Raw genomic sequence first — 14,031 nt, forward strand, 5'->3', positions numbered from 1 at the left:
TCCCTCCCGGGGCTATTCAGCATCGCTCAGAATTGTATGAAGCCAATTGATTATGTACTGTAGGTGGTAGAGCATCGTGTGTGTGTGTGTGTGTGTGTGTGTGTGTGTGTTTGAACCTAATCTAGTGTCCATGTTTAATCAATGGAATAATTGTTCCTTAGGGATTTTCAATATACTTTTCTGAGATTGCATCACTGTGATTTATGAATATTCGAAGTATTAGATAGCTGAGATCATGTTATTGTGCTCCTTTTTTGTCTTTTATGTCTTTCCACCACGGACTGGCATTAGCCAGACTGTCTATCTGATGACCTGTGAATATTCTACTTCTGATTAGCACCTCTGCATTGACCAGCTATATTTTTGCTGTTGTGTCGATCAGAGATGGTGTTTCTCCCTATTTATCAAGCTCTAAACCTGGCAAAAGCCAGCGATAGCCTTTGCCATTAGTCTCCGGTAGTAGCTAGTACATGTAAAGTACTGTATGTTGAAGTTCATTGAAGAAGGATTGCACTGGTACATGCAACTTCTAATCACAATTGCCATAAAGGCAAAAATTATAAGTATTTTTCATTTTAAACTTTAAAACTATTTTTATTTTTTCTGTTTTAATTTTTTTTTAAGAATCTGCATTGTAAGTCTGTAATTGAGCTTGCAGCGCAGTATGCTTCCATGACCTTGAAATGCTGGATCACGTATGTGCTGAAGAAACCCCAAATTGCCTTGAAGAGGTTAGTCTGTGCTAATGGGCTAGTATCTCTGGGTAGCTGAGCTTTGCTCAGCTTCCCTTGAGACATTTAACAATAAGTACCTGAAATAGAAGATTTTCTATTGCTACAATATGTGGTAATAGAGAATCTCTTCTATTGCTGCTTTTTATTAAATAGATCCCTACACCATATACAGTATGATTTTAGAATTCAGTTTCTATAGTTTATCAGAATTCTGTTTGTCTTCCTGTCCTGTATCATTTGAATCCATATTCAGTAATATTATAATCGGTGCTCATTGTGCTGCTGATTGCCGTTAGACGAACACGAATTGTCCCATACAGTTGTAAATATTTATTAGCTACCGCTTGTGCTTTAAGTTATAATACACCTATAATCTACATCTCCTCTGTAGGTGGCCTTCCATATGGAGATAAGCTACTTTGAAGTGTACAATGAGAAAATACATGACTTGCTGGTTTTCAAGGCAGAAAATGGACAGAAAAAACAGCCAGTAAGAATCTGCTATTGTTATGTGGTTTAGGAATGAAATATAATGCCACATGTTTGTCCTAATGACATAACCTTTACAGAGATTAAAGTTTATTCTATATAGTATTTATTAATTATTTTTAACGATGTGCAACAGTAACTGAAGTAGTCTAAGGGGGGAATTTAATTGATGGTGATGGGAGCGAATTGCTGTTGCCATGACGTTTAAATGTCATCATTAGCAGTCCGTCTTGCACCCTTAACCCAGCCGAATACCCAATTCGCACGAAAGTGCTCGCTACCCTATGGGGTAGCAAACGCACTCGTGCAAGTTCCTGCTGCCGTATAGCACACGGTCAACTGCGCAGATTCTGACAGTCGAATGGATTCGCCCCTAGATGAATTCCCCACCAAGATCTGAAAAGTATTTGAGCATAAAATATGCATTTCTGATTTCTGCCAGTTAATCTTGTACCTCTGTAGCTATAGTGTACATATACATGTAGGTGCCTGCAAATTGCTCCCTGTCTGTAATAAGCCTTGTATATGTTTAAATATTAATTAAGAAGAATATAAAAAAATTCATTTTGAAGATCTTCAAAGGACCGTAGTTTTGTTCTTTGATGTGAGGTTGTTTGTTATCTAATAGACAATGGAAATCTTGCTCTGTAGCCACAATTGTACAAAAAGGATCCTGCGCGCTTAATCAGAGAATTAGCAGCTGTCCTATTGAGTGTAATCAGACACCTGATTGACACTCTATAACTGGAAATACAAATGGGGTTTGGATGCGCTAGTGATTACAGGTGGGGTGGAAAAAAGGGTATTGTAATGAACAAAACAGATATGTGCAGATGTTACAATGATCAATAGTTAATGAGACCGGCAATTGCTAAGTAAACAGAGGACTGAAAATAGACACATAAAGACAAAAGGATGTTTGTAGCTCTTTCATGGAAAAAATGTGTGTGTGTTGGAAGAAAGTGAATCTGTTGTGGCAGTCCCGTGTCTTCCACGCTGAGAGTGGAGCAGCGGTTGAAAGCTTACCCTATCTTACCCTATTGACGGCGCAGACTGGAGTCCGCTGACGACTTGTGGGAACGGGTAGTGTCAGCTATAAGCTCTGTGCTGTTGCCGTCTTGCTGGAGTCTTCCCGGGCTGTGTTGTTTCGGGCTCTGTGGAGCGAGTCGAAGTCCGGGGTTAGGAAAGGCGGCAGAAAGAGCACGGAGAGACAACAGGAGCACAAGCGGCAGCAGGAACCCCGGACTTCGACTCGCTCCACAGAGCCCGAAACAACACAGCCGTGGAAGGCTCCAGCAACCCGTTCCCACAAGTCGTCAGCGGACATCCTTTTGTCTTTGTGTCTATTTTCAGTCCTCTGTTTACTTAGCAATTGCCGGTCTCATTAACTATTGATCATTGTAACATCTGCACATATCTGTTTTGTTCATTACAATACCCTTTTTTCCACCCCACCTATAATCACTAGCTCGTTCAAACCCCATTTGTATTTCTGTAGCCACAATGCATACACATTCCAAATACCTATTAACATATATATGGATCTAATTGAAACCAAATTCTGACTAAAAGTTAATACCCCTTTCACACCTAAATCCCAGATCCTATCCGGGTTAATGAACACTGGGCCTGATTCAGACCCGCTCGCGAGCACTGAGCGCTCGCAAGCGGGTCGATGGTGCCCTAGTGCGCATGTGCACGACGGAGGGAGCTCCGTCGTGCGCATGCGCGAGACCCAGATAGCGATAGCCAAGCTGTCGCTCCGGGTCTCGCACCAAAAGGGGCGTGCTGTTGATGTTGAGTGACAGCATGCCCCCTTTGGTGGGCGTGCCGGGGGCGTGGCTGCCAGACGGAGGCGTTCCCATGGGAACGCCTACCGTCTGGGTCCGGCACCACTGACATCACTAGTGATGTCAGTGGGAGTGATTTTGGCTCCGATGGAGCCAAAATCACTCCAGGGCTTGCGGTCACCGAGACCCTACCGCAGGGTCTCGTCGCAAGCCCGATGGTCGCGATGGTCTTGACCATCGCGACCATCATCATGGACGCTCCAAAAAAATAAATAAAAAAACGCCCTGATTCAGAGCGGGCGCTCGTACAGAGCATCCGGCTCTGAATCAGGCCCACTGTTTGTTTGTATCAAACCGTATCACAGATGCTCAAACCCATTTCATACTGCACGTCGGACTCGACTTATTCCCAGGTCATCCCCTTTCACTCTGCACCCGTGTCTATCCTGCAAACCTTGTGTAGAGTCATCAAAAGTGCTTGTTACAGGCTCACAAATATGACTCATGAAAAGTGGGTGGTGCATTGCTTTAATCATGGCCGACGAGTTACCACTGTGTAGCCTGGAGTTCATGTGTTATTGCGGATTACCGTTGTTTCAAATCGCAAATGAGAGCCTGATGCATGCTTGATACACACTGTTGTCGTGCACATTATTTCCGTCGGAGAAGGGTGCAGTTTATGGCTGAGAGGGCCAATACTCAACGCCATTATTTGCGCAGGAGAGCCTTGATGTTGTTCACAATTGGCCAGGGGCTTCCTCACCTCTGTGTCTTTCCAATTCGCCATCTCTGCTCTACAGTCACTTCTTGATTACCTCATCACACAGCGCTCCTGATCAGCCACTGATCTCCTTTTAGTGTAACCTGGGTCAAATAACTCTGGCCATCCCTTTCACACCACAGTGTATCCAGGGTGGTCCCGGGAATAACCCTGGTAATGACCAGTGTCGCGGACTCGGGACACGTAACCCGGGTTGACCCCTTCACACCAAGACGAGACCTGGGTTTACCGGGCAATATTCTGGGTCAAAAGCTAGGTGTATCAATAATTATATAGACATGGTATCTAATGGGCCTGTCTTCTGACTGCTCAAAAATAAACACATGTATTTAAAATTAATCCGTTAAATGAATTTTATTGTATTGACAGCTCAGAGTGAGGGAGCATCCCTTGTTGGGACCGTATGTGGAAGAACTCTCCACGTAAGTAGAAACTGACCTAGACCCTCAATATTTGTTTTCCGTTTATTCAACCTATGATAGTAACATTTCTTACAAAACCCATCAAATTAGATGTTGATTTTCTGACATTATTATTATTATTATAACTGTATTTTAATTTTATTTTCATCGCTGCTTGTATTAATATATAGCTTCTGCTTTTTTCTTTTAGTAATGTAGTATCTTCTTATCAAGATGTCAAGGTGAGAAATGCTGCTTTCTGTCTGCATTAGTAATTCTCATTAAAAGCACACAAAAAACAGTAGCACTTACCAGTTTCTGAACCAGCTGCCCATTCAGGTATTTTGCTAATATTAACCAAATGCTACTATTGTTTACAACTGTGTGTGCTTATCTGAAAACTGCTGAAGGAGATTGTTCTATACAGCTGACAATACATTTTTCAGATTATTATTTTTTTTTTGTAATACAAGTAGCCATTACACTAGTAAACTTCAATACAATGCAGCATCTAGGCAAATCTGACCTAACTGGGTACATAAAGCTTATGAGTTATAAATAAGACACAATTAGATCTTACTTCTACATACACTGTGAACAAGCCAGCGTAAGACAAAAGGCGCGTCAGACAGTGGGGTGGTCAAGTCTGGGCATAGACCAGATCATGGAGAACCCACACCGGTATCCTTTTATTAATATGGTGGTTTCCTACAAATGTTCATATTTATCACGGTCTGGCATTAGTTTTTCTCTACATCCCATCTTTCATTTTTGGACTGGCTCTCATTGAGACACCCTATTGTGCTTAGTCTGCACTGGTCTCCCAACAGGATAGCACTGGGGATTTCTCCAACAACAGAACTGCCATGACCTTGGTTCTATTCTCTATTCAACTGGTCTTTTCTGCCCAATAAACTTATTACAAGGAGTACTCTGATAATATCTACTCATGCTTGAGATATATTATCAAACAGTGAAGCTGCAAACTGTCTCTTAAAATACTGGTAAACGTTATTTGTATTCTTAGTATGATTACTGATAAATCAGCCCAAGGATATGGACACAAATGTAATACATTCTGATTTCACTAAACTGTACCTTCCCCACCCTTAAACTATAATACTCGTGGATACAAATGTTACTCTTATTTTATTATACTGTGACAACTGAGAGACGGTAATTTCAGGTCACAACATATTGTCTCTGCTTTAAATTCCTTTATGCTGTTCACATAGTACTACATAGATGAAAAAATGTGTGAATATAAAATAACTAAAGCTGCGTATCCACTTGCAGATAGAAATGAGCGATTGAACGATAATGACATCGTTGTTGTTCAATCGCTCATTAATCGGGCAGTTTAATGTCGGAAACGACCAGCGATGCGCGCTTTCGCTGGTCGTTTCCGACATCAATCATTGCCTGAACATGACGGTCAATCTGCCAATAACGACAGATTGGCCATGCTCCCATAAGGGAGAGTGCCTGCATTGAATTACGTATCGTTAAGTGTAGGCACTACAGGAGATGAGGAACGACTGTACGATTACAATGTTGTAATCGTGCTGTCGTTCCACTATCTGCAAGTGGATACGCGGCTTAACAGACATAAGAGAGCCATTTGAGACAGATTTTATTGTGTCATGGAATCATTTTGCATATTGTGCTGTTTTGATACGATTACATGCCAATAGAAGATTTAAAGTTATACGTTCGAATTGTAGATCTAATGACTCATGCACACAGAGCGATATATCGTTACGATATTAACGATATCATTCAACAATATATTGTTCCATGTCTATGCAACCAACGATGCGCACTCCCGCTGGACGGTAACGATATAGTCCATTGGCCATGCAAACAGGCCAATCTGGGCAATATCGTTATATTCCCTATAGGGATCCATGATTGTTTATCGTTGGTGTGTGGATGAACAATATCGTTCATCCAGCACACCAGGAATTTCAAAGGAGATCGTTCAGCGATATCGTTCGCTAAACAGATTGTCCTGTGTGTATGCACCTGAAGGTTACACAGTTCTGTACTATTTACCCAGGAGAGAGGACAGTATCCTAACAGGGTTGATACTTGCATAATAAACCACATCTGATAACCTTTACTTTTAGAGCTTTCATATTAATCGTGCCATTAACCCAATTGGGTAATAGTCTTGCAATATACAGTACTGTGCATCAGTTTTTCTACACCTGCCTAAAACTTTTGCAAAGTAAGAATGCTTTCAAAAATAGAAGTGTTAATAGTTTATTTTTATCAATTAACAAAATGCAAAGTGATTGAACAGAATAGAAATGTGATTTAAATCAATATTTGGTGTGAACACCCTTTGCCTTCAAAACAGCATCAATTCTTTTAGCGCATAGTTTTTGATGGAACTCTGCAGGGAGGTTGTTCCAAACATCTTGGAGAGCTAACCAAATATCTTCTGTGAATGTAGGCTTGCTCAAATCCTTCTGTCTCTTCATTTAATCCCAGACAGACTTGATGTTGAGATCAGGGCTCTATGGGGGCCATATCATCACTTCCAGGACTCCTTGTTCTTTACGCTGAAGATACTGTAGTTCTTAATGACATTGGATGAATGTTTGGGGTCGTTGTGCTGCTGCAGAATAATTATGGAGCCAATCAGACGCCTCCCTGATGGTATTGCATGATGGATCAGTACCTGCCTGTATTTCTCAGCATTGAGGACACCATTAATCCTGACCAAATCCCCAACTCTATTTGCTGAAATGCAGCCCCAAACTTGCAAGGAACTTCCACCATGCTTCAGGTATACAGGGAGAACTGACCTAACACTTCAGAGACCTGTAGTTTCAGAAAAGCATTGATTAATGGCTACTGAGCATCTCATATAGGAAGAGGGTAAGTAGAAGGAGCATCACAGAAGCGGGAAAACTCTTGTGAGGGATCGCGCTCTGGGCTGGGGGAGGGGCCGCCTCCACATTGCCGCATCAACCACCAGGTGCCGCTGGCCTCACCTGGTCCCCGACACTGGCTTTTAACCACCCCAGTAGTCTAGTGGAGGAGCGAACGCGCCAGTCACACCCCTACAGCATCTTCCGGCGGGTCTCCACCGCCGGAAGTAAGGACTGCCAACACACTATTCCCAGCAAGCGGTGAACAGCCTTACCTGATATTCTCCATTGCCCTGCTCCTGCCCTGGGTCCCCACAGCTGGTGCCCACCGAAATCACCAGACCACTTACTGGTGTTGCTGCGCCGGCTGAGGTAGTTGGAGCAATAGCACAGGCGCCCATTAGGACGCCTTGCTGCTTTCTCAGATGACAGAAAAAAATAAGTAATAAAATTAAAAGCTTGGGACTGCTAAAGCAGTCCCCCTGTTATAAAAGGTGCGACTGATCCTGTCCAGCACCAAATGAAAAAACTCTGCCTGTGGCTGGGGGCGGGGTATATGTGGAGGAGAACCGATGCATCCTGGGCGCTAAAGCTTAACTGTTTGGTGCCTGGATCATGCCAACAACACCCCCCTCCCCCATGGTATCCTTGCGGATCCCCTATGGATCCTGAAGAAATTAACTATTAATACTTATATTTTTGAAAGTATTCTTATTTTGAAAAAGTTTTAGGTAGGTGTGGAAATAAATGCTGCACAGTATTGTATATTTATATACATACTGTATAGTAATTTTGGACTAGAGGAGCCTGTACAAATTCCAATTAAAAAAAATTGTCGTCTCTATATTTCATAAACAGTCCCTAAAAGGCTATACAATATTGAAAACGCAATCCAAATCGTGATGCCCGAACGTCAAACGGATTCCCAGTAAAAAAAATTGTCTCCATAGTTCATTACACAGTCCCAAGGAGTACGTCTCCAAAAATAATTCTATGTACAGACACAACCATTACAACTTTATTATAAGTATAGATCTATCAGAGAACATACAGTACCGTACAAAAGTTTTACACAGGTGTGGAAATAATGAGGCAAAGTAAGATTGCAAATAAAAAAATATATATATTACTATTTTTTTTTTTTTTTTTTTTTTGATACGTAGGTCTGATTAAATCTTATTCTAAAAGGATGCTATGTAGTCAAACCTTAGGATCCGCAATGGGAGAAGAGTCACTGACCTGGAGGCACTTACAGCATGTCTCAACTAAAGATTCCTATGAAAGGCAGATTATTGGTAGATCGTACTACAATTTTAATTGGTTCAAAAATTTTACACCGATAAATCTGACTTGCCTGTGCAAATTTCAAAAGTGGGGGGGATATAATTGACAACCTAATAGACTGTACATACAGCTTATAAATTCACATAGATACATAATTGCAGTGTACATTTACCATTATTGTGTAGAGAAAACCAAGGGGGAGAGGGCCCTGCTGAGCTTACAGTCTATAGCAAGGGTGGGGAACCTTTTTTCTGTTGAGGGCCATTTTAATATTTATAACATTATTTGCGGGCCTGGTCCAGGCCATGCCCCCTCCGGGAAGTCACATGGGGGCAGGGCCAAAATCGCCGGTGATTACAGCTACCTGTTGAGACTATTGTTGCAGATACAAAAAGAAAAGTTACAAGTGCACAACTCCAACACTACTAATTATATATAATACATTTTGCAATAAATAAATAGAGGTTTTTAGCATAATCATGGGCTACCCACCGCATCCAGGTAACCTCTTTATGGAAGGTCCCTAACATACTAGAGTAAAAATCCAGAACGCAGGACACCCCCAAACCAGCCCAGCTGAGCCACCCCAGGGTGAGAAAGGTGAAGTGTAAAAGAGTGTTAGACAGGAGCAGCAACTCCATAGGTTAGAAGTTAAAGTGAAAATATTACATATATAATAAACAATAAAGGTGCTAAAAGTGCAAAAAAGGAAAATTGTGTTCTAATGCGATGCCCTGAAGCAGCCCAAGCAAAGCAATCCAGGGGACCCACGCCCCAAAAATCAACCCATAACTGCACTATATTAATTGTTAGGACTTTCCTATATTGTGCCTTTTACAAAAGTGCAGTCAAAATGCCAGAATCCCTGCTTAAAACCCATGGGGGACAGGTGGGGGGGGGGGGGGTGCTAGCCTAGGCTGAAAAAGTCTCATGCCTGCAGGTGTGCATATGAGCACACTAAATAGAGTATATGGAAAAGGGGCCCTAGACTGCACACCCTGAATATATACTGTGTGTGTGTATATGTGTGTGTGTGTGTATATATATATATATATATATATATATATATATATATTATAAAAAATGAACAAAGGGGGTGCACTCACCAGTCTTCTAAAATGAGTTTTTTTATTTCATCTTTTTAAAAAAAATTTACAGCATCATAGTAAAGCTCCGACGTTTTGGTCCTAGCCATGGACCTTTGACAAAGGTCCATGGCTAGGACCGAAACGTCGGAGCTTTACTATGATGCTGTAAAAATTTTTTAAAAAGATGAAATAAAAACTCATTTTAGAAGACTGGTGAGTGCACCCCCTTTGTTCATTATTTGTATGCAGGGATACAGGTGATCCCATTTGGGTGGCTACCCCAGCAATTGGATTTTCAGAAGTGAGTGTGGACTAATACTGGACTTTATATATATATATATATATATATATATGGGAGGTGCTACCTATTGAGACTATTGTAGCAGACACAAAAAGAAAAGTTGCAGGTGCACAACTCCAACAATACTAATTATATGTAAATAATACATTTTGCAATAAAGTTTTGTAATAAATAAATAGAGGTTTTTAGCATAATCATGGCCAAGGTTATTGGCCTACCCACCGCATCCAGGTAACCTCTTTAGGGGTAGGTCCCTAACATACTAGGGTTAAAATCCAGAGCGCAGGACACCCCGAAACCAGCCCAGCTGAGCCTCCCCAGGGCAGTCTATAGGGATTATAAATGAACAGATTGGGGAGAAGAGGGCGGAGACTGCAGAGTTAGGTGGAGGGATGAAAAGGTTGAATTAAAAATTTTTTGAGGGTAAGCTTGGAGGCTGGATGAAGCAAGAGAAGGGAATTCCAGAGAGTAGAAGTGTCTCAGGAGTAATCCTAAATGGGACATGGTGATCGTGGAGATGACCATCTTTAGCAGAGTGAAGTGGGAGAGAGGAATTGTTGGGGAAATTAAGCTCCAGAATTAGGCTAAGTGCAACTCGCTTTAGCTATATGGCAGCTGATGATTATTAACAATATGGTCCTTTTCCTGCATTTTGTTGATACTTAGCAGAGAGGGATTCTTCTAGGGGGGACTAGAGTCGTTTCACAGACTGGAGTTGTATTGGTTTTCAGACAGCTGCAGTTAATTTCTGTATGCGAATTCTTGGGAAGATGATTTTGACATTTGAAGCTGTGCAGTTTGCAGATTCCCATTCAAGTGAATTCCTGACCAAATTCATTCCAAAGTTGCACCATTACTTGCCCAGATACTTATCTGTCTCCATGAATGCATTATTTGCTACTCTGATGGCTGCTGGATGAATACCTCAACAAGGAACTTCATTTAACTATATGGAGTTGGACTGTTGTGTTGACTGATCCTAGCCTTTGGTGCTAAGGGTACTCACCCTTCGCTGTCAGTTTTAGGGTCTGTGGTCCTTGGTTGAAGCCAAGCTTCCATTTGATGTCCTAGAAATAAAAGCCACACTGAAAGCTCTAGATTAGGAACATTGTTACAGGGAAGATCTATAAGGTTTTAGCTGACAACACAACTATGATGGTGTATCAGACATACACAAACCCCCCTCCCCTAAAATGATGGAAATCAGCAGGATAATGCACTGGGCACAACAAAATCTAGTGGCGATATCACAAGTGGTGGGAAAACTAGAAGGCTGGTTACCGGAGCAGGCACATCCTGGAGCAGAACATCAATGATCTTCTGGTCGTTTAATGCCTCAAAATATTTAGATAGTTCTCTCTCTTTCAGTGTTTCAGGAAGAGCATAGATATACTGAATATTTGAAAGTATCAAAATCCTAAAGTAGGCTCTATACTGAATGGTCTGGTGTTTATTTTTTATTTTATTTTTTTCCAACTTTCAGTTCTAATGAACCTGCATGAGCTGGCTCACTCATGCACATAGGTGCAGAGACCGGGGTTGTTTACAATATTTGTTTGATAGATTGCCAGAGAAAGGAGCCTATTGATGCTTTTGGCCCCTTAATCACTATCCATGACTCAGAAATACAATGGACCTACACATGCAAGCATTACCAACCCATAAATAGGTTGCAAAATATCAGTTCATCATATTGACTTTGTAACATTGATTACACAGAACTATGCCATAAGTGAAAGCGTACAGCCCATCCCTATGTTTGTGTCTTCCTACCCCTTTCTACTTGTTATACATCTCTTATAGACCACCTCTTTATTCCTTGCTTGATTTGTGTATAAGCAAATTAATTCACAGTTCTATTTCTTGTGTTTTTAGAGTTGGTTGGAGTTGGGGAACAAGCAGAGAGCAACTGCTGCTACAGGAATGAATGATAAAAGTTCTAGGTCTCACTCTGTGTTTACGCTCATCATGACCCAGACTAAGGTAGTAGCTGCCCTGCTTTTGTGTAAAGTAGCTTCAGTTGGTTTTCTGAATGCTGTTGCTAAGTTTATCTGACCTGTGCTGATCCTCAAAGCCTAATACTATTTATGTTTTAAAGCTGCATCAGTAATGCAGACATGGCTCTCTTGTTCTAAAAGGTGAATTACATGTCTTCAGCTTTCAGTGGATAATGTATGGCCTGCTAAACAATAATTGTAACTAAAATATTGCTGATTCTACTAATTATGTACATACTGTAATGCTTGCCTTGCTGAGAGAAGTGAATGTTTTGATACACGCTTCATTACGATGGCGACATGCATCAAGGACAGTGAAATTGAGAAGTGAAGTAGGGAGGGAGTTATGTTTTGTAAAATAGGTGATTTTTTTTCTAATATGAATGATGAAGTGGGTGAAAGTGAATATTTACTCCTTTATTTGCAGACAGAGATTGTGGATGGGGAAGAGCATGATCACAGGATTACTAGCCGGATCAATCTTGTTGACCTGGCAGGCAGTGAGAGATGTACATCGGCAAAGACCAGTGGAGAACGTCTCAAGGTTATAACCACTCCGTGCCTTGGATGTTTATGGAGATTGTACACCTTACATTCAGTTAAAAATATTCTGTATCTTCTTTACCTCCTAAGTATTCATGTAATGTAGTATGTGTTTTTTTTTTTCTTTTCTTTCTGTGTAGCAGGGCATAGAATTTGTCTTGTGTTTTCACCCCTAAGCACTAGTAAAAGAACAAACTTCTCTCTTTACCTAATGCCCTGCATAGGAAAAGGGCGCAGTTTCCTTCTGTCCCTGCCTAAGATTGTATTTTATATTTCTTATCTAATATCATTGGACACCCTCTTTATCCGCCTGCATCCATTATGGATTATCCATTATCCCTTGCCTCAACACTATTCCTGGCTTCCTCCACATTTTAAGTGGACTTTTGGGCACTTAGGTTGGGGAGAGATTATTTACCACTTTGGGATGTTTGCATTGCAGTTCCTCCAGATAATTGCAGCGTCCTGGTGAGGTAGAATGATTGGCAGGCACATTGCACTACCTAGTATCACAAGAGTAATGAGTGCATGTTTTCTTGTCGACTGACTTGGGTCAGATGGAGGCAGACTGTCATGGCAGCCCTGTACTAGACACAGAGAGGCAGAAATGTACAGGTCAGCGGGGAATTGTTGGTTCCCAAGAAAGAAGAAACTGACACTTTCCTTCAGCTCCATTGACTATCTTTTATTTTTTAAACATCTTCTTATTAGTTTTTTTACAGGTGTTTGAAAATCTAACATCAGAGACTATGGCCAACATTCAAACACAAGAACATACAATTTAAGGACCCAGCAACCGTGATTATTACGCAGTCATTGAGCCCAAATGTGTACATACCCATGTGTACAGATTCAGTACATGAACAATCAGGTTTATGAAACTTTATACTGAGAATATGAAGTGAGATTACAGTTCGCTAAGAGTCTATCAGTGAATACAAAGTAGCCACACAACCGAAAAAAATGAACATACAAATATAAGAAATACTACAACAGAAGAAATAAGGGGATGTTTGGAGGGAAAGGGATGGAGAGGGGAGGGGACTAATCAGAGACATAGGCAATCCAAATAGGCCTAGGCTCACGCCATCTTCAGATCTAGACAACACCTTAAAGGTGAACACCAGATTATATTAGCTAGGCCTCAATTAGAGGAGACACATGGCTGTTAGGGAGAACTAACCAGCTGCTTGAGCAAATACCAGTATGAAAATATGTGACTGTCTGTGAGCCAAGAAAAGAGCTACATCATTGAAGGTCTTCAAACAAAGCGTGAATCGCGCCTGATGGTATGTTTAAGGTCTTCCGCAGGTTGCAGTGAAAATGGAATCTCTGCCTACGGCAGATGCTCCCATAGCTCGCCTACCTTAGACCAACAGTATTCTAGTTCTGAACTCTGCCTCAGACAGGAAGATAAAGTACACTCTTAAATCTGTTTACATGGCAGCATGGTCTTGTCTTAGACACAACTTAGCTTTTACTTGAGCTAATAAGGCAGTGAAGAGGTGATCGGTGCAATTGGCAAAGGGGTTTGAAATCTGTTGCACCCAGTTCGGATTTGCTAACTCTGGCGCATATTTGTGAGACATTGAATATCTGAGGGAGGCCTCAGTGGCTAATGGGGCTAGGATTTAAGCTTCTTAGCTTGATGTGCTCTCTGGCTTAGGGCCTGGAGAGTGGGCATAAGCCACGTAAGGGATGATGTTCCTGCCCTTATGTAGGTAGGGCTTGTTCGGTCCTGAAC

General features: G+C 41.4%; 1 protein-coding gene across 1 annotated transcript in view; it reads left to right on the top strand.

Annotated features, from left to right (window-relative positions):
• The window catches only part of KIF14 (kinesin family member 14), a 97,803-nt gene that overhangs the window by 37,527 nt on the left and 46,245 nt on the right, over positions 1–14,031 (top strand). Inside the window, exons 5-9 of the mRNA XM_088447895.1 lie at positions 1,126–1,224; positions 4,164–4,216; positions 4,407–4,437; positions 11,623–11,730; positions 12,172–12,288. Of these exons, the coding sequence (XP_088304021.1) occupies positions 1,126–1,224; positions 4,164–4,216; positions 4,407–4,437; positions 11,623–11,730; positions 12,172–12,288 (408 nt within the window). The remainder of the gene's footprint in view (positions 1–1,125; positions 1,225–4,163; positions 4,217–4,406; positions 4,438–11,622; positions 11,731–12,171; positions 12,289–14,031) is intronic.

The sequence above is a fragment of the Taudactylus pleione genome, unplaced genomic scaffold (assembly GCF_031769625.1).
Source record: "Taudactylus pleione unplaced genomic scaffold, aTauple2 ptg000444l, whole genome shotgun sequence".
Classification (NCBI taxonomy): Eukaryota; Metazoa; Chordata; class Amphibia; order Anura; family Myobatrachidae; genus Taudactylus; species Taudactylus pleione.